General features: G+C 41.0%; 1 protein-coding gene and 1 pseudogene across 2 annotated transcripts in view; both read right to left on the reverse strand.

Annotated features, from left to right (window-relative positions):
- GARS1 (glycyl-tRNA synthetase 1) overlaps positions 1-18620 on the reverse strand; it is a 37446-nt gene that overhangs the window by 13620 nt on the left and 5206 nt on the right. The window contains exons 3-11 of the mRNA XM_079786575.1: positions 18049-18151; positions 17222-17363; positions 15693-15781; positions 15220-15296; positions 13415-13560; positions 11253-11402; positions 4222-4384; positions 2976-3140; positions 280-388 (exon numbers count right to left, since the gene is read on the reverse strand). Of these exons, the coding sequence (XP_079642701.1) occupies positions 280-388; positions 2976-3140; positions 4222-4384; positions 11253-11402; positions 13415-13560; positions 15220-15296; positions 15693-15781; positions 17222-17363; positions 18049-18151 (1144 nt within the window). The remainder of the gene's footprint in view (positions 1-279; positions 389-2975; positions 3141-4221; positions 4385-11252; positions 11403-13414; positions 13561-15219; positions 15297-15692; positions 15782-17221; positions 17364-18048; positions 18152-18620) is intronic.
- Positions 6091-7858, reverse strand: LOC307108028 (large ribosomal subunit protein uL10-like; annotated as a pseudogene). The gene has a single exon. The product of its transcript is annotated as a large ribosomal subunit protein uL10-like (transcript).

An 18620-nucleotide genomic window follows, 5' to 3' on the forward strand; every position in this document is an offset into this window, starting at 1 on the left:
AAATGCACTTTGGAAATGGCTGAAATGCCCTGAAAGATATTTAGAGCATTTTTCTGAAAATACTTGTTTTAAGAACCAAACACTGAGTGGGCACATGTCAGATTATACGTAGAAAGAATAGGCACGGAGGAGTAATGGGTGAAATAATAGGTTTAAGGAAGTATTACCCCAATATCTAACACCTCAGTTTATCCACAGGAACAAGGTACAGAGCTGGACTTGTCCACTTCCAAGATGTTCACACGTTATTCCTGAGCTGAGAAGTAACTAGAAAGGATATGGGCTCTCTCAGCGGCTTCTCCGCTACAAGTGGGACTTTGGTAGCTCGCGCATGACAAGAAAGGTCGTAACAGGACCGATCAGCACATCCGACTATCTCAATCCAGCCCTAAGACAGGATAGATAAAAAAACACTTATTCCATACGTTAGGTTCATTCACAAACCCACGCAGCTTATAACTAACTCTTTCACACGCTCAAGGATGACTCAATTATAGACTCTCCACTACTAACATGTATAAACGTTTGAAATGGGGATTGTCTTACACACCAGGCGGCTAACAACCCTATCAAACATAAATCACACATGTACACAAAGTAAATCTGTTACTTTCTGGACAGATTTATTTTGCCATGCTGTGAATGTGGGCTAAACTAACAAATTCTAGGGTTTAATAGTGGCAATAAAATGTGCACCTAGAAAAAAAACAGGTTTGTTTCAAATTTGTGAGCAGGATTCAAAATAAATCTGGCAGAAACTCCTCCGCTCTTCGGAGGAATGTCTATAGCTCTCAGCACTCGGCTTCAGGTGGCTGCTTCCCACCCACCAGAACATTCAGTTAAGAGCAGGTAATGTTTAGGTCACAGAGTAAAGCTTAATAACAGCATGGGTGCCAGGTTCCATTTCTTGGGAAAACCTAAGATACTTTCAAAAGCACAATCTAAATTGTTTTCAAAGACCCTTAAGAACCTGTTATTTGAATAAGAACAAAAGAGGTAAGAGGCTTATTTTTGTTAAGTATCTAGTTAGTCCTCATGAATATTTATTTTTTGCCTTTGATTTGAAGAGTTTGGGAAAAGTCAACCATCATGAGCTTTCTAAGTGCATGTTACCACATGGGGTGCTTGAAATAAAGAGAGCAAATATAAAACTCATATAAACTCAGAAACCGCAACATAAAATAACAAACCAGGAATTAAAGAACAAAACCTGAAAACATGTAGCATGATATTCACTAACACGTCAACTTAAATGTACATGCTAACTGTATAAACTTGGTGGTTATCATTTACCAAAGATGCGAATTAGCCTATTTATATACTAAGAGGTAACATTACAAAATCATGCCTGACAATGGTAAGCAACTTTGGGACAGTGGTTGCCTCTGAGAAGGAAGAAGAGAAGATGGAGCAGGAGCAGTATCAGTAACTAATTTTTAGTTTAAGAACTTAAATATGAAGGGCACAGAAAGAAAGTATTAAAGTTTTCAGAGGCGTTCTCCCCTCTCCTAGATTCTGTTACCTTGGAGCTTCTGGTTTTGCTTGTCCTGTCTTCCAATGACCTTACACAAAACACTGTAGCCTAATCTAAACACTAGGCCAACATAATTTTCTTAATTTATTTTTTCTTTAATTTTTTAAAATTTAGGAATAATTTACATATAATATTATATTAGTTTCAGTTATACAATGTAATGATTTACTATTTATATATTGCAAAATGATCAGCATTTTGCAATCTATATATATAAAAGCCTAAGCGATCATTAGACTGTTAGCTATGACGCTCACTAACTACCAGGGGGCAGACGCTCAACGCACAGGCATGGAAACATGGAACAGACTGATGAATCTCAGAGGGAAGGGGGGAGGAGGGAGGGCGGGAAGAGATTAACCAAAGATCTTATATGCATATTAGAGGCCCGGTGCACAGATTTGTGCACCAGTGGGGTCCCTCGGCCTGGCCTGCAGGGATTGAGCCGAAACCAGCGGTCCGACATCCCCCAAGGGGTCCCAGATTGCAAGAGGGCTCAGGCAAGCTGAGGGACCCTACCGAATTCATGCACCGGGCCTCTAGTATATACAATAAGTCTAATCAACATTCATCACCATTAATAGTTACAGAATTTTTTTCTTGTGACGAGAACATTTGAGATCTACTCTCTTAACAAATTTCAAGTATGCACTACAGTATTATGAACTGTAGTCACCATGCTGTACCTTACATCCCCAGGACTTATTAGGCCCACATTTTCTGATCCCCAATCCTTAAAGGCATGGCCACAGCTCAGGTGGCACTCAGAAGAGGATGAGCAAGAATGTAGAAGGGTTTATTAAAGCAACGTAGCACAATGGTTAAGAGTGTGGGGTGGAGTCAAACAGCCTGGTTCCTGTCCCAGTTCCACCACTCACTAGCTATAGAGTGGAGCAAACTACTTAACTTCTCAGCACTTCAGTTCCCTCGGATTATTGTGAGGATTGCATAAGATAACAGGTGAAGCCCTTAGAATGTCATAGAGCTCTTAACAATTATAAATGTTGAATGAATAAACAAATACTAAATAAGATGAAATCCAGGCCAGATTCAGTATCTACATAGAGGCAGCAAGAATCTGCATCTGGTTTAACTTGAACTTAGAGTCAAAGCAGAGTAAGAAAGGGAACTGGTATGGGACAAAGAGAAAAGGCTCATGGGGCTGAGAATGGCTTCTAAATTTTTAAAGCGTTCTTAAAAAACAAACGAACACCCACCACCAACAACAAAAAAGACTGGCAACAGAAATCCTCAAAGCCAAAAAGATTTACTACAGAAAATGTCTAATTGAGAAAAGAAACATGAAATGCTTTGGGGGAGAGGCATACAATTGGAACTTTCACTTTCTGACATAAAGCACACAAAAGGCGATTTTGATATCCATGCTTCTAAGATTAACAATGTGAAAATCACATACTAAAAACCATCTCACGCTACTTACATAGGACGTTTTGGATTCAGCGTCCCAGCAGTCACAGGCATAATGGGCCATCTCGTTCTCCATGTGCTGCCGGAAGCGGAGTTTATCTGGAGATACTCCAACCTTCGTGAGGTAGAGGTAGATGCGGCCAATGAAATAGCCTAATACTGAGTTGTTAATCACACCCTAAAATAAATGAATAAACAAGTAAGTAAATAACTATGCAAGCAAGCATAGAAGATAGAAAAAACACATGTTAGCACTTTGGAAAACCAACAACCATTTTCCATTGAGCTGTTCATGATCTACTAAAAAATATTTGAAATACAAGATAAGCTAATTTACCTAGCTCTCAGAATAATCTCAAAACCCAGTAGGTGGCTATTTTTAAAGGGGTTAATGTCAAGTTAACAAACTGATAATAATGGGGGTTATTCGCAATCTTTCTACCATACTCACTGAGTCAGCAAAAATTCAGCCTAATACCTATACCTTCTAGATCTACAATGCTAAAAATGACATTCACAATAATGACCTAGGAATGACAAATATATTCCTTCTGAATTAACAAAAGTAATAGGACCTGTTGAGGGGATTTTAATGTATTCTTAGCCACTGAAATAAATCTGTGAGCCCCATACGGCATATGTAATCTCACCATTTTAGTACTGGAAGGATCTTAGAAGTCATCTGGCCCCATCTCCTACCCACTGAAGGGCTCTTCTCAGCAAAATGGCCAACAAGTTATCACCCAGCTTCTACTTGAATATTTTCAGAGGCAGGAACCTTATTGTTCCCTGGGGCAATTCACTCCATTATCGGGAAGCCATTACTGTTAGAAAAGTTCTCACTCATGAATTTCTCTAAACAAATAATTAGAGAAATTCTATTATATGTAAGACTCTCCCAACTGCTATGGGTAATAGAGAAGAGTTTAAAATCCAGAGGGCTTGCTCTCTGTGGATCAAAATGCCTCCCCGAAAGTAGCACATATTGCTAGAAGTCGGACTGATAAGGCACAGTTCAATCCAGGATCTCTTTTCCAAGGCGTCTCCTAAACATTCTTTTTCATATTAGCCCAGTGGCCCACCAATGGTCATGTTCGGGTAATTTCCTCCCACTGTAATAACAGTGTATAATCAGACCGTATAAAGACAATAAAGTGACTGCTAAAATAAAATGCTTTGCCATACAGTACACAGAATTTGCGAAGTGCTACAAAACCTGAATAGACATAATGCAAATTAAGTTACCTATGGAATCTTACCTGCTCAACAGCATCCCCAAGGCGCATTTTCCGAGCAGACTGTCCGCTCACTTGGGCTTTTGCCGAATACAAATAAAGGTGGAGGTCTGCCACGTTCTGGAACTTGGGATGGTTTTTCTCACTGGGGTCTACAAAGTGCTCGATTTCTGCCATTGTGAACTCTCTGAAAGAAAAATATAAGGGACAAAAGTTGCATGCTTAACTATAAAAAACAACAAACAAGGCCCTTATTTTCAACTTCATTCTACAATGATATGCCCTCACACTGCAGCAATCTCATCACTAAACAGGAAACTGTTTCCTAATGGACTGGGAAAAGAAAAAGTTCGATTAGTTTTGTCTAGGTGGCTGTTAATTTTAATTGCACTCATGAAAACTTTACTACTCAGTATTTTAAATAAATAAACACAATCCAACTTCTCTCAGATATTAACTCCTTCTGTCTAGTGACAAAGATGCTTTATTTCACCAAGCTTTAGTCAGACTCTGGAACCTTCTCCTAGGCCCATCTGTGCAGTTCCTTGTAAAATCCAGTTTTAGCAAGAATCTTGCTGAGATAGTTTAATCAGAACCACTCCCGCTTGCTATCTGATCATCCTCCTCCTCTACCATCCCCCAGGCAACGTCTGATGCCCTGGCCTGTCTTCAGCAAGAGTCCTATCAGGGCAGTTTAGCCAGAATCCCCTTACCCCTGCTGTTCCCTCTTAGTAATCCCCATCTTAATTAGACCTGTTTTCTGATGTAGCTAAACTTTTTCCAGCACCCCAACTTCTCTTTCAGGTAACTATCAGCAACACAGCAGTAAATATCAACATGAAGCAGATTATTATTGTAGATCACGCAGGGAGAACAAAGGGTAAAGTATTTAACTGCAGCAGTGTTTGACTATAATCTGCGCAGTGAGAAAACCTGAAGTCATTTTCAAATTCCACCATTTCTTACTTCTTTTCAGTCAGGTCAAGTTTCTAAACTTTCTAAATGTTTGTTTTTTGGCTAAGGAAAAGAAAATAGGATTCCACCGAGTCTCCTATCTACCTACTCCAGGACTTCTGTGAGGAGCAAATGAGATGAGGCACGTGAAAACGCTTCACAGACATTTGGTTAAAGTGTGAAATGTTTGCACCTGGCTATAAAGCAAGTAGTGTTCCTGAGCTGAAGAAACTCCAAGGAGGCTAGTCGCTAGGGAGAGGAAGTTGGGCATTGCTATGTGACATCATTACCTGGTGCCCAGAGACACCGTTTCTGGGCTGGGCTGGGCTGTGGGCCACATTTTGTGCCATGAGGTCTTGGCAGCATTGGCTGCGATTTGGTGGGCTGTTGCACCGGGGTGGTGGCAGGGCCTGTGTCCCTCTTGGGGGAAGCTGAGTGTTGCTTTGTTGGTGCCAGGTCCACAGTGCCGTTTCTTTGTAAATGGCCAGTGTGTGTGTCATGGCAGCTCCTGCATTGAGTGTCTGCCCCCTGGTGGTCAGTGCGCGTCATAGAGATGGATCGCACGGTCCGAGGGACACTTAGCATATTAGCCTTTTATATATAGAGAATAGTGGCCCCATGCACGAAATTCGTGCATGGGGGGGGGGGGAGGGGAGTCCCTCAGCCCGGCCTGCACCATCTCCAATCTGGGACCCCTTGGGGATGTCTGACTGCCGGTTTAGGCCCGATCCCTGAACTGGCAGTCGGACATCCCTCTCACAATCCGGGACCGCTGGCCCCTAACTGCTCACCTGCCTGCCTGCCTGCCTGATTGCCCCTAACCACTTCTGCTTGCCAGCCTGATCACCCCCTAACTGCTCCCCTGCTGGCCCGATTGACGCCTATCTGCTCCCCTGCTGGCCTGATCGCCCCCAACTGCCCTCCCCTGCTGGCCTGATTGCCCCAAAGGCTTTTATTAGTATAGATATGACCCTTCACAGAAAATTTCACTAACCCTGCTTTACAATAAGGGCTTGATGATTGAATCATTGGGGCCAGACACCAAGATTTCCTTTCTTTGAATAGTGGAGGGAATAATTATCTTGTCTTTAAGTTGCCCTAAACATCAAATGAGATAATGACTTAGAAAAGTATAAAAGCACCATATAAAGACAACTGTTTTTTTCATGTACTGAAAAGACAATAAAGTGGTAAAATGAAAAACACTATTTGTATTCTCCCCCTTCCTTCCTTTACAGCCTTTATTTAAACTTTGAAGTTTATAAAAATTTCACTCCTATTTTCATTTCTTTACATTCAATATTATTTTGTATTAGTTTCAGGTTTTATATTAGTTACAAAATAGTGGTTAGACAACCATATACTTTACAAAATGTTCCCCGATATTTCCAGTACCCACCTGGCATCATACCGTCATTACAACACTATTGACTATATTCCCTATTTAAGTGACAACAGGTTTACAGGTTCCTTCCAATCTTCCTTTTGTGTTGCTCGCCCTTCCTTTTCTTTCTCACTTCTTCCCTCATTTCCTTTCCCTTTCTTTTTTTTTTTTCTTAAGAGAAGTAAGCCTTCATTTCCTGTTTCTCAAATAGAGCTGGCTGAGCTGGGTGCTTTTTGGTAATTAATCAAAGAGACCACATCCATATCCTCGTCCGACTCCTCCGACTCTTCCTTTGCTGCAGCCTTGGCTGGGGCTGCAGCAGCAGCAGGGGCAGCAGTGGTGGCGGCGGCAGCAGGGGCAGCAGCCACAAAAGCAGATGGATCAGCCAAGAAGGCCTTGACCTTTTCAGCACGTGGGAAGGTGTCATCAGTCTCCACAGACAAAGCCAGAACTCGCTTGTACCCATTGATGATAGAATGGGGTACTGACGCAACAGCTGGGTACCCAATCTGCAGGCATACGCTGGCAACATTGCGGACACCCTCCAGGAAGCGGGAATGCAGAGCTTCCTCTGTGATGTCAAGCACTTCCGGGTGTAGATGCTGCCCTTGTCCAACACCTGCTGATGACCAGCCCACAGGAGAAGGGGGAGATATCTGTTCAGCAGGTTCGGCAGTGTTGCCACACTGGCTCCCACCTTGTCTCCCATCTCAATCAGCTGCACCTCACTCAGGATTTCAGTGGTGCCCCCGGAGATGTTAGTGGTGATGCCGAAAGCCTGGAAGAAGGAGGTCTTCTCTGGCCCCAGACCAGTGTTCTGGGCTGGCACCGTGACTTCACACGGGGCAATGGCACCAGCACGGGCCGCAGCTGGCACCTTATTGGCCAGCAGCATGTCCCTGATCTCAGTGAGGTCCTCCTTGGTGAACACAAAGCCCACATTCCCCCGGATGTGAGGCAGCAGTTTCTCCAGCGCTGGGTTGTTTTCCAGATGTCCTCGTCCATCATGGTGTTCTTGCCCATCAGCACCACAGCCTTCCGGCGGAGGGACATGCAGATCTGCTGCATCTGCTTGGGACCTACATTGTCTGCTCCCACAATGAAGCATTTTGGATAATCATCCAGAAGTTGGATGATCTTAAGGAAGTAGTTGGACTTCCAGGTCGCCCTGTCTTCCTTGGGCATCACGGCGGTGCGTCAGGGATTGCCACGCAGGGTTTAAAGACGATGTCACTTCCACGAGGACGCCTGGCAGGAGGAAGCCCTCATTTTCTAGAGGCCAGTGCATGACTGAATCATGCACGTGTAGGGTCCCCTACACGCTTTCGCTTTCGATCGCGGGGGAGCTGGGTGCCTGTCCGCTGGTGCACCAGGCCTTTCGGAAGCCTCCGGCGGACAGGCACCCAGCTCCCCCGCTCTTGATGGTTTGCGGCGGGATGTGAGCTCGCTGCCCCAGAGGCCCCTTCTTTTTTTTTTTTATAATATATTTTATTGACTTTTCACAGAGAGGAAGAGAGAGGGATAGAGAGTTAGAAACATCGATGAGAGAGAAACATCGATCAGCTGCCTCCTGCACACCCCCTACTGGGGATGTGCCCGTAACCAAGATACATGCCCTTGACCGGAATCGAACCTGGGACCTTTCAGTCCGCAGGCCGACGCTCTATCCACTGAGCCAAACCGGTTTCGGCCAGAGGCCCCTTCTGTGCCGCAGCACAGCCATGGCGCAGACGCTGAGCTCAGCAACCCCATGCCCGCTGGAGAGGGCTATTGGAGGAGGATCAGAGCCAGTCTGCCATTTACCCAACTCCAAAGGAGGCACCACAGGCTCCTGTCCCCCAGCTGCTGTGGCCCTGACCCCGTCCCCTGCTAAGTGGTCGTGACCATTACGGCGTCCCAGCTAATTAGCATATTCCTCTACTATGTAGATAGATATGTTATAATTGTTCTATATGAGCTGTTGTTAATCTCTGACTTTGACTAATCCATAAACTTATCATAGGTAAGTATGTACATAGTGTATATAGGGTTCAGTGCTATCTAGTTTCAGGCATTCACCAGCGGTCTGGGGACGTATCCCCTGTGGATAATATTGGGAAACTGCTGTACTCAGAATTGAGCCCTGTTCTATACTGAGGTCTCTCTTTCCCTATTGCAAGAGTCCTGAATAAAATCTTGTTTTTACCACTCTAAGTACTATCTATTTCTGTTTTTCCTTTGACACTAGACACAACAACAAAAGATTATTACTTTTAATGAAAAATAATTTTTAACGAACAGATCAATAGTTAAAATTAGGAAAATTTAAGCAAAAATCAGACACAAAAAGAAGTGAAATACGGAACTGACTTCCAAATAAAAGTTTTCCTTAAAGCATTAGCAAGTCTGATATTTATAAGCTCCCAATATTTACTTTTCAAATAATGGGAAATTAATAGTGAATTTAAATTGTTCTTTAGCTTTTGGAATAGTTTGATTTCTTCTTTTTTATTGCTCTGAATAAGTAAGTGACTGATAATGGCACCATACAGCTGGTTTCTTTGGAGTAACAGCTTCTTAAACAGTGTTATTCAAGGCAGATGACATAAGGCTTGAGTTGAACAAGCTAACATCAAGCTAATTGCTTCATGATGAAATAAATATGCACATGGTAATGGTTTTCCAGAGAGATTCCTCTGAATGCCAATTTAGTAACTACTGGAGGGAAAAGTGTTTTAAGGTAATTTTATGGGTAAAATCAAATCTTTCTTCTTTAAAACACACACATTTACTTATGCACTTTCATGATTATCTCAGATGTTTTAGAAGTAATGAAGAATTGCTTAAATGGGTCTAAAAACATATGAAATGCACTGCAAAAGAACTTTAATTTTTAAATTTAATGGTATCTCTTATTTAGTCACGCAGCACCTATATCTAGATTGTCTTTCAACAACTACGAAATACCGTCTGTGTGCACAGAAATATAAGAGAGAGAAGCACAGTGTCTGACCCTCACAGAGCTTAAAACTGGGCTGAGAAACAGAACATCTAAAATGCAGGGCAGATCAAAATAAGGGCCTTGCCCAGATTCCCAAAACAATCTGCTGCCAAAGTCTTTGCATCTGTGCTGTCAAATCATCCCACTCACAGACGGGAGGCGGACATCAACACTAACGCTGATTTTACCAGCTGCCTCCTGTCCGAGTTCAGAGAATGTACCTGGGGCCGTGGAAACTAAAATACATTCAGGTCCCAACTGGAGTCACTGTTACTCTGGGCAGGCTCTTCCTCCAGGAAGTCTCCCCTTTCTAGTTTCTAAGGCTAAGGGCTCATAGGCCTGAAGGTAAGTGTGGTCAGACACAGGCCATTTCCTCAGAGGGAGTCAGGGGGACTAATGAGAGCAGGCAGATGGCTGGGGTGCTTTGATGGAGAGTCTGTGGCTGGGATATGCTGTGACTGAAGTCTGTAATTATAGCAAGGAAGAAAAGAAGAGCGGAAATGGGTGGGGCAGTGGGACTGCAGAGAGCCAAGAAAGTTGGGTTTACCTACATATCCTATTTTTTAGACGGAATTTATTGCCCTGAGCGACGACATCAGTGAGGAAATACATAAAAATCACAAAAAGCTTAAGTCATAAACAGATACGTCATACTAAGTTTCCAAAAGAAAATGTAACTAAATAGTGCCCGCACGCCTTCCTACACATTCCTGGACACTTCTGACGAAGGGAGGTCATTAGAATAGAGCCCAGTGGATGTCTAAACAAGAGCGGATAGTAGTCAACTTGCTAGCTGGCCTCTCGTCAGATAGGCCCCCCCCCCACCCCCCAAATATCTGGAGAACACCAGCTGGTTACTGAAACACTCCTAACCCCGCAATGCTGCCCTGGAATGATCTTCCTGTCATAACCATCACCCCATCCCTACCTCACCCTACTCGTATTTGCATCACCACCACCAGAAAATGTTTGGGTTAGATCAGTGGTCGGCAAACTCATTAGTCAGCAGAGCCAAATATCAACAGTACAACGATTGAAATTTCTTTTGAGCCAAATTTTGTAAACTTAAACTTCTTCTAACGCCACTTCTTCAAAACAGACTCGCCCAGGCCGTGGTATTTTGTGGAAGAGCCACACTCAAGGGGCCAAAGAGCTGCATGTGGCTCACAAGCCGCAGTTTGCCGACCACTGGGTTAGATAATCAACGTCTTGCCATCCTCAAACCACGTGATGTCCCGGCCGGTGTGGCTCAGTAGTTGAGCGTTGACCCATGAACCAGGAGGTCACTGTTCGATTCCTGGTCAGGTTACATGCCCGATTTCTGGCTCAATCCCCAGTAGGGGGTGGGCAGGAGGCAGCCAATCAACGATTCTCTCTCATCACTGATGTTTCTATCCCTTTCTCCCACTCCCTTCCTCTCTCTGAAATCAATTTTAAAAAATCTTTTTTAATCTTTTAAAAAAATCACAAGTACATGATGAACAAGGGGAAAAGGTCATTTTGGAGCAGGCAAGACACTTAAGTTCTTCACCCTCCCTGCCTTTCGCTTCAAGTTCACTCACAGCTGCCAGTCATCCCAGAGATTACATCTGGAGATACAAATGTAAAACATGCTTTTTTGTAGCATAAAAATAATTACATAATCATCAAAGAATGAAACAGAATAGCAAGTTTTCATGTCCAATTCAATGCCAAGGTCACTTACTAATTTTACCGGAAGAACAATGTGGGCAGTACCTGACTCTGATCAGTCCAGACCGAGGGGAGATCTCATTTCTAAAAGAATTTCCAATCTGGGCAGCAGCAAACGGCAACTTTCCTTGGTTGAATTCCAAAAGTCGTTTGAAATTCAGGAAAATCCCCTGTGCCGTTTCTGGTCTCAAGTACCTGTACATTTAAATCAATCAGTCGGTTATAAAGAAATTAAGTTTTCCAACAAATCTGAAATTCTAGATGCAAGTCCTAAAAGTCCTAAGTATACTATTTGAACACAAAGCTGTGTGAGCCCTAAAACAAAGTTTTAGAAATAGATCTTTTCCTTGGTGGCAAACGTTACCAAGCAAGTATGAGAGAATGTATTAGGTAACTGGTATGGCAATACTACTGCTAGAAATGCCATTTTATTTAACTACTCCAGTGAATCAAATACCACCTCTCTCATAGTGTTCCTAAAACATCTGCCATTCTTCCTGACTAATCATTTTCATGGAGACAGATGACAATTTCAGACCCTTCTGAAAACCAGACCCAGGCCTCAGTACACCCACATATGAAAGCGTAACCGTGGGACGAAAAACAAGCCCCTGTGGGCTACCCTTCAACACTAGAGCTCACTCATCACAGCATCACACCGAGCCAGGAAACTTTCGAGGTTTCTCATGTCATGTTCTTCTTTGTGGTACTTTAGGTTTTCAGCCAGAGGCTTCTAACGTTTCTCCATATGCTAAAGATAGAGCCAAGCAAATATCCCCTGTCCCTCTTCTGAATTTCACAGAGAATATTCTGTGCAAAACAACTCAGAGAGCATTCTCAACAGCCTACTTCACAATGCATATTTTATGGAAACAACTTTACAATGAAGACAAAAATAATAAAATTCTACCCTCATCTCTCACACACCCCACGCTTTTGATTTGTGTCCTCCTTTCCACATTTCACCCAAACAGAAGTACAGCTACAGTTATGTGCATGTTTTTAAGTAGGATGTAAAAAATTATGCATTCTTTCATTTATTTTATACTTCTCCCGTTTCTAAATAACTGAAAACTTCTCATATTCAACAGCTACAGAGTATTCTACTGAAATGTTCTACTTTGTGTCATTTATTTCACCATCCTCAAATTATAGGATAAGTAGGTTAGTTGTACTTTTAATTTATACACCCTTGACAAGTATCACTTCCTTTCCTTTTGAGTTACTTTCTTAGATAAATTCCTAGGAGTGGGACGACAGATCAGAGGATATGGCCCGTTTTATGACTCTGTGTATGTATTGCCAAAATGAAAGGCTTACCTCTGGCCTCTTTCCACAAATATCCCAAGTCAACCCTGTGTCTCAGTAAAGTAATTCTAGTAACATTCTGTCGCAATTAATTTTTATTACTCTTTAGTTTCTACTCTAGAAAACATGATCTATTTAACTTCATCTTGCAAAAACCTAACCTTCTCTTGCCCTTTAAAATGAGACCATTAAATAAATAAATAAATAAATAAAATGAAATATAATAAAATGAGACCATAAGGAAAATATCTGGAGCAATGAAATGGAAATGGACAAGGAATCTGAAAATACAGAGTCAATCTCTGGGTCATACTATAAATGGTCCAGGTTTTCTCTACTCTGTGAAAATCAAGTCTTTCAAATCAAAGCTAAACTTGTGCTGTCCGATGTAGTAGGCCACTAGTCATCTCTATTTAAATTTACATTAATTAAAATTAAATAAATCTTAAAATTTCTTTCCTCAGAAGCACTAGCCCAATTAAGTGCCCATCAGCCCCACATGACCACCATACTGGGCAGCACAGATTACAAACATTCCCATCATGCAGGCGGTCTGCTGGACAGTGCTGATCTGGACTGAATGGTTTCTCATCTCCTTTAGCAATAAGTTCAATGACTTTCAAATCATTCTTCAACTGTCTTTCCTATACTATGCAGTATAACTAGAAGGTATAATGATCATACCTTTTATGTTTATTTTCTGGGCCAAAAAAATCAACATATATACTAAAGAACTAGAAGAAATCAAATTTATCTGTCATAATTTTTCCTTAATATATTTACCTGCACTTTTTATATATCACTTTTCATCATTTTCCCCTCATGGCTAATATTGATATTTACCTTTTATGACAAGCAATGTTAATAACTTTGACACATAAACAATAAATGATACATACCCAGGCATGTTTCCTCCAGGCCCAATGTAGGTTTTGAACATTAAGTTAAAAGCTACTGGAGGGGAGAGATCATTTCCAGTAATGGGGGATTTTACATTATAGTTCACAAAAAGATCCCCAAGCTCTTGCTGTCCATAGTTATCAAGCTAAAGAACATGCAAAAAAAAAAAAAAAAAAAAAAAATTTAGTATAAAAGACTGAGAAAAAACCAAGGCATAAGATAAAGTATTATATATTAAACCTCATCCACCATTAAAATTCATCCTAAATAACCTCCAGATATCCACATAAAACCATAACCAGTTTACACAGATTTCATTTACCAACAGGAAAATGAAGTATCTTTCTGGGAAGGATCTAAAACTCAACATTCACCAGTGAGGTTCATTTTTTTGGGTCAGCAAAAATGGACAGAGAGGAGAAATAAGAGAATTAAATCTGGTTGCTGAATCCACGTAACAGGAATAGAGCTCTTCCTTCCAGCACAGGTAAGCCAGTGCCTTTTAAAGAAACTGTCATGCTTTGCAAAGCTGAAAAGGAGTCAGAGGCACTAAGATGTGCTCACGCAAAGGATGGGCCTTCAGGGCCACATGTAAGGACTCGGCCACTTCCCACGGGTCCCCAGCTTCTCACTGAAAATTACACTGGCAGCTGTATATGTATCTGACATGACAAATCAGAAAACACACTGCTCTCCTAGAACGTGGATCTGGGAAGAAACAGGAAGTCAGTGCTCAAACTATAAAATATGACTTAACAAATCAACTAATTACTTCCTGCCTCTGTTAAGTTACTTGGAAATAAATGAAACTGTTATGATCAAAGACATACACACAAAACCTTAGTAACTCTAGCATTCAGAATAGGAAACAGTAATTTAGGGGTAATAAGACATGCGTTTCATATCTTTTTCCTAATAAGAATAAGAATAATAAAGTTCATGCCTTTGAGGGGAAAAAAGGAAATAAGAAATAAATGTGTAGCTATAACAATGTCAGAATACAAGAACTGACAATGAGCTTCAAGCAAGGAATAAGATATACTTCATGAGGACCTAAAATAAATGGCCAGATTAAAAAGATTTTCAATTTAAATGAAGGAGAAAATTTCTCAGCTAATGTTGGAAAGCTAGATAGCATAGAGAAAAATTAGCTTGTTAAAACAGTTAGAACAACAGTGGGAAAATACCCAGTAAACTCCCATGAGAAAAAGGAAAGGGTTATGTTCTCAAGTGATCTGTGACCCACACAAAGGGTAAGAACTACTTCTGTTATGGAAGGTATTCCCCCACTTGGGAAAAGTCAGAATAGATTACCTCGATAGTCTCTTCTGTCTCCCCTAAAATCAGTCAGTTTAAATAGAAATTTTAAAACTGTACTGGAGGCCGACCCATCAGATCCTAAGAATTATATAACAGGGCAACCAGAAGCAGATCGAGTGGCTGACAAGAGAGTTCTCACAAAGATACCTGCCCCCAAATCTCCACATCTCCGCTGAACTCTGTTCATCCTTCAGCCCTCCTCCGGTTTTTTCTATTAAACCCAGAAAACGGGGTTCAAGGAGAGAGAACAAATTTTATGCCTATTTAAACAAACTCGCTGGTTTTGGCTAAAATAAAGGGTTAGCCACAAAAGGTAGAGAGGAGAAAATAAAAATGTAATTGGAGATGCTATGAGAGACAGGTAAACTTGGCTTGTTGACCCCCTCGGCCAGGGTCAGCACCACGTGGAATTCAGCAGTCATCAAACGCCGGGGAAAGACAGCACCTACCTGAGGTGCTGTGCTAGCGTCTCTCAAGAACTCACCTGAGCCAAGACACTTTCCATCTCTGACTTCTTCTCAGCAGAACACTTCTTATCAGACATCAATTTCTGTAAATGAGCTACAAGACATGTGATACATGTCAACTTCAATCAATGGGGAAAGGGGCAGTGTATTTTTTTCTTCTTCTATTTTTGGGAACAGTGTATTTTTGAGTTTCAATGCTGGATAGGTAAAAAGAATGTATCCAAGGATAATGGTCCTAATTGATATGAATCCCTTGGTTGATTTAACAGGCAGTCATGATACTGGCTTGACCCTTCTGCTGACTTAAGAGAATTTCTAATTATCTGTATACATTTTTTTAAAGTAAGGGATTTTATCTGTATACTTAAGATCCGTGTACTTTAGCCTTTGTATATTATGCACCACCCAAAATTTTAATAGAAAAACATTGAGAAAGGTTTCATCTAAACCCTTTGTTTTGATCAATCTTACTTGCGATGAAGAACCATACCTTTTAATAGATGGTCAGCACGAAAACACTCTCCATTTTTTACATCTTTCACCATGAAGTCCGCAAATTTGTCTACATGGCCCGAAGTCCTACAGTAACAAATGCCAAGCCAGTTTGTCATTTTCATACAAATTAACACATAGCTTTTACCTTATAAGACAATCCCCCTTCTATACGTTTATCCATAGTCTGTATCTGTGAATCTGAAAGATGGGAGCTCCCACATCTATAGTGATGCATCCATGGTAGATGATAATGTATGCCAGAGAAAACTCTTCCTTCCGGTAGGAAAAAAGACATGACCTAGATTACACTTTTTCTCAAGTCGTCAGAGAGTCTGTGCTACTTTGCAGAATCAATTAACCCACACCTATCCTATTATTAGTAGTAATACAAGCAAAGGCCAAACCATGGCAAACGTGGCTAGCCAAGAACTCTTACCTCATCCTATATAATAAAAGCGTAGTATGCAAATGGTCCCCTCAACCTGGAGTTTGTCTGGGAGTTTGACCAAGGGGCGGGGCCGGCCGGGGGAAGGGAGGGGGTACCTGGCCAGCAGCAGGCAGCCACTAGGGACCCTACCAGTGCACCGATTTTGTGCGCTGGTTCTCTAGTTATAGATAATGAACCTTGGTTCTCTGCCCCTGAAATCTGCATGGACAGGGTATTATCTCTACACGGTTACCATTAGTGGAGCAAGTAGCTCAAGAACAGGTTCTTCTGATCTTTCAGATCCATCATCTAGTCTTAACTGGCTGATATTATTAAGAGAAAGCAGAGGTCAGAAGTGGGAGGAGGGATGTCAATGGGGGGAAAAGGGGACATCTGTAATCTTTCAACAATAAAGATAAATTAAAAAAATAAAAAGACTAAGGGATGCAAATTGCAAAAATTAACTCTTTACCAGGCAACATTAAATGAAGTGATATACAAAATGGTAAAAATTCCTCTTTCAGTTTTACATTCAAAACATCCTGCTCAGCTTTCAACAATACTGGTAGGAATAATCTAAATGTCTGCACTGAAACTTCAATACAAATAGTAGTTTTTTATTAAAAATGTATTTACACCTTTGCCCAGAATTTCTAAGAATTTATACTAAGGAAATAATCAGCGATATACACAAAAATTCATCTATCGGCATGTTTAATACAGTAAAAAATTAGAAACTACTTAATTGCCTACAATGTGGACTAGCTAAATAAAGCACGGCACACCCATAAAACAGGATACTATGCTGTTATTAAAAATGCTTTAGAAAACTAAGGACAGAAGTCGATGTTCACCTATGTTACATAAAAACAGCAGTGTGCGACCAACATGGATACACATATAAAGACTTAAGAGAAAAAAGACAGGAAGGATAACTACAATGACCTTAACATGACTATCTGTGAATAGTAGGTGAATATTTTCTGGGGGTTTTTTCCCCTAGATTTTTATAATGAACATGGGTAGCTTTTTATAATCAGAAAAAGTTCTTAAATGTGCATATTAAAGAATCTCAGCTCTCAAACTATAAATCTTACTTTAAAACTGGCTCAGGGGTGAGCATGGTGCAGTCGATTTCTAGGATCTGTTCCTCTTGGATAAAGTGCTGCCTCCAGGTCTGAATAATGTTGTTCTTCAAAGCACAGCCAACTGGCCCAAAGTCGTACAGGCCACTAACACCTGTTAAAAGTGAACAAGGGAAACATGTACTTGGCCCTGTCACTGAACAAATGAAGGCAAGGAGACATGGGACATGGATACCTGTAAGCCTTCACATACTCCCTAGAAGTATGTTCAAGTCAACATTCGAATCCCTCATACCAAGAGCCTTCCCTCCACTAGCTGACAGAGGTAAAATTAAAAAGCTCCTACTCGTTTACTTTTTCCATATTAAGGATTTCAAGTAGAATTAGCAAAAAAAAAACAACAACAAAAAAACAAAACTGAAAGCAAAAGAAATTCGTCCACATACAAGAACAGAATGAAAAAAAATTATAGTTTTCTGCCACAGAAATTAGACAATAAGTTCTTGTTTCAACTGATAATAGTAATGTTAGCACCCAATTCTCTCATTTGTTCTTGGGAATTTGAGCCACTATATAAACCTCACGAAGTTAAACATTTAGAGATCTGTTTAGCCAAACTTGAATCGAGTCTTCAAGAATAAGTAGGGCAGAGGGAAATAAAAACAGATTTTACATCAAATGGTTTACGCTAAACAAACAAAAGCAAAACATCTATCCTTTGCTTTAGGTGACCTCAGACAAGCAGGTGTCCATTGGCACAAGCAGGTGTCCAGTTTTTATTTAAGAACAGTATTAAAGCCACGAACAGCACACTGTTCTTTCCAACGCTAACCCCCTACCTCCATAAATAGCAAAAGCTTGATCGTAGAAAAACCTCCTCTTCAGGGTATCTTCCATTTTTGCTCTGTCTACAATGTCATCTTTGGGCTGTAATGCCAGCTCCTACAGGGATTTTAATGGAAAACGTGATTAGACAGAGGGATGCGTAGTAATATGAATTTACACATGTGAATTTAGTTTACTCCTCAGCAAAATTCAATATAAAATTCATCAGACAAGATTTTGATACCCTTAAAAAATAAGAAACCTTGGGGTTCCTCCCCGCCCCTTTGCGTTACAGGATAGATATCTTTACTTATTTAGGAAAATATGTGATCATTTCCAAGATTACAAGACTAAGCTTACTTAGGAGCAGATACTGATAAATAATATCTAAATTTGTAGTGGATCACAGTAGCAAAATAGTGACTTCTAACGCCACACTACTTCTGTTTGGTGATGGGAGATTTGTCGTTTGAAAGATTTAGGAGCAGGTATCAGATGGAGAGACCCTTTCCTTAAAAGAAAAAACAGAAATGCCAACACAAAACCATTCTTCCCAGGCATGGGAGATCCCATGAGGAAGAGAAGC

This window comes from Cnephaeus nilssonii, assembly GCF_951640355.1.
Source record: "Cnephaeus nilssonii genome assembly, chromosome: 12".
NCBI classification, from domain to species: Eukaryota; Metazoa; Chordata; class Mammalia; order Chiroptera; family Vespertilionidae; genus Cnephaeus; species Cnephaeus nilssonii.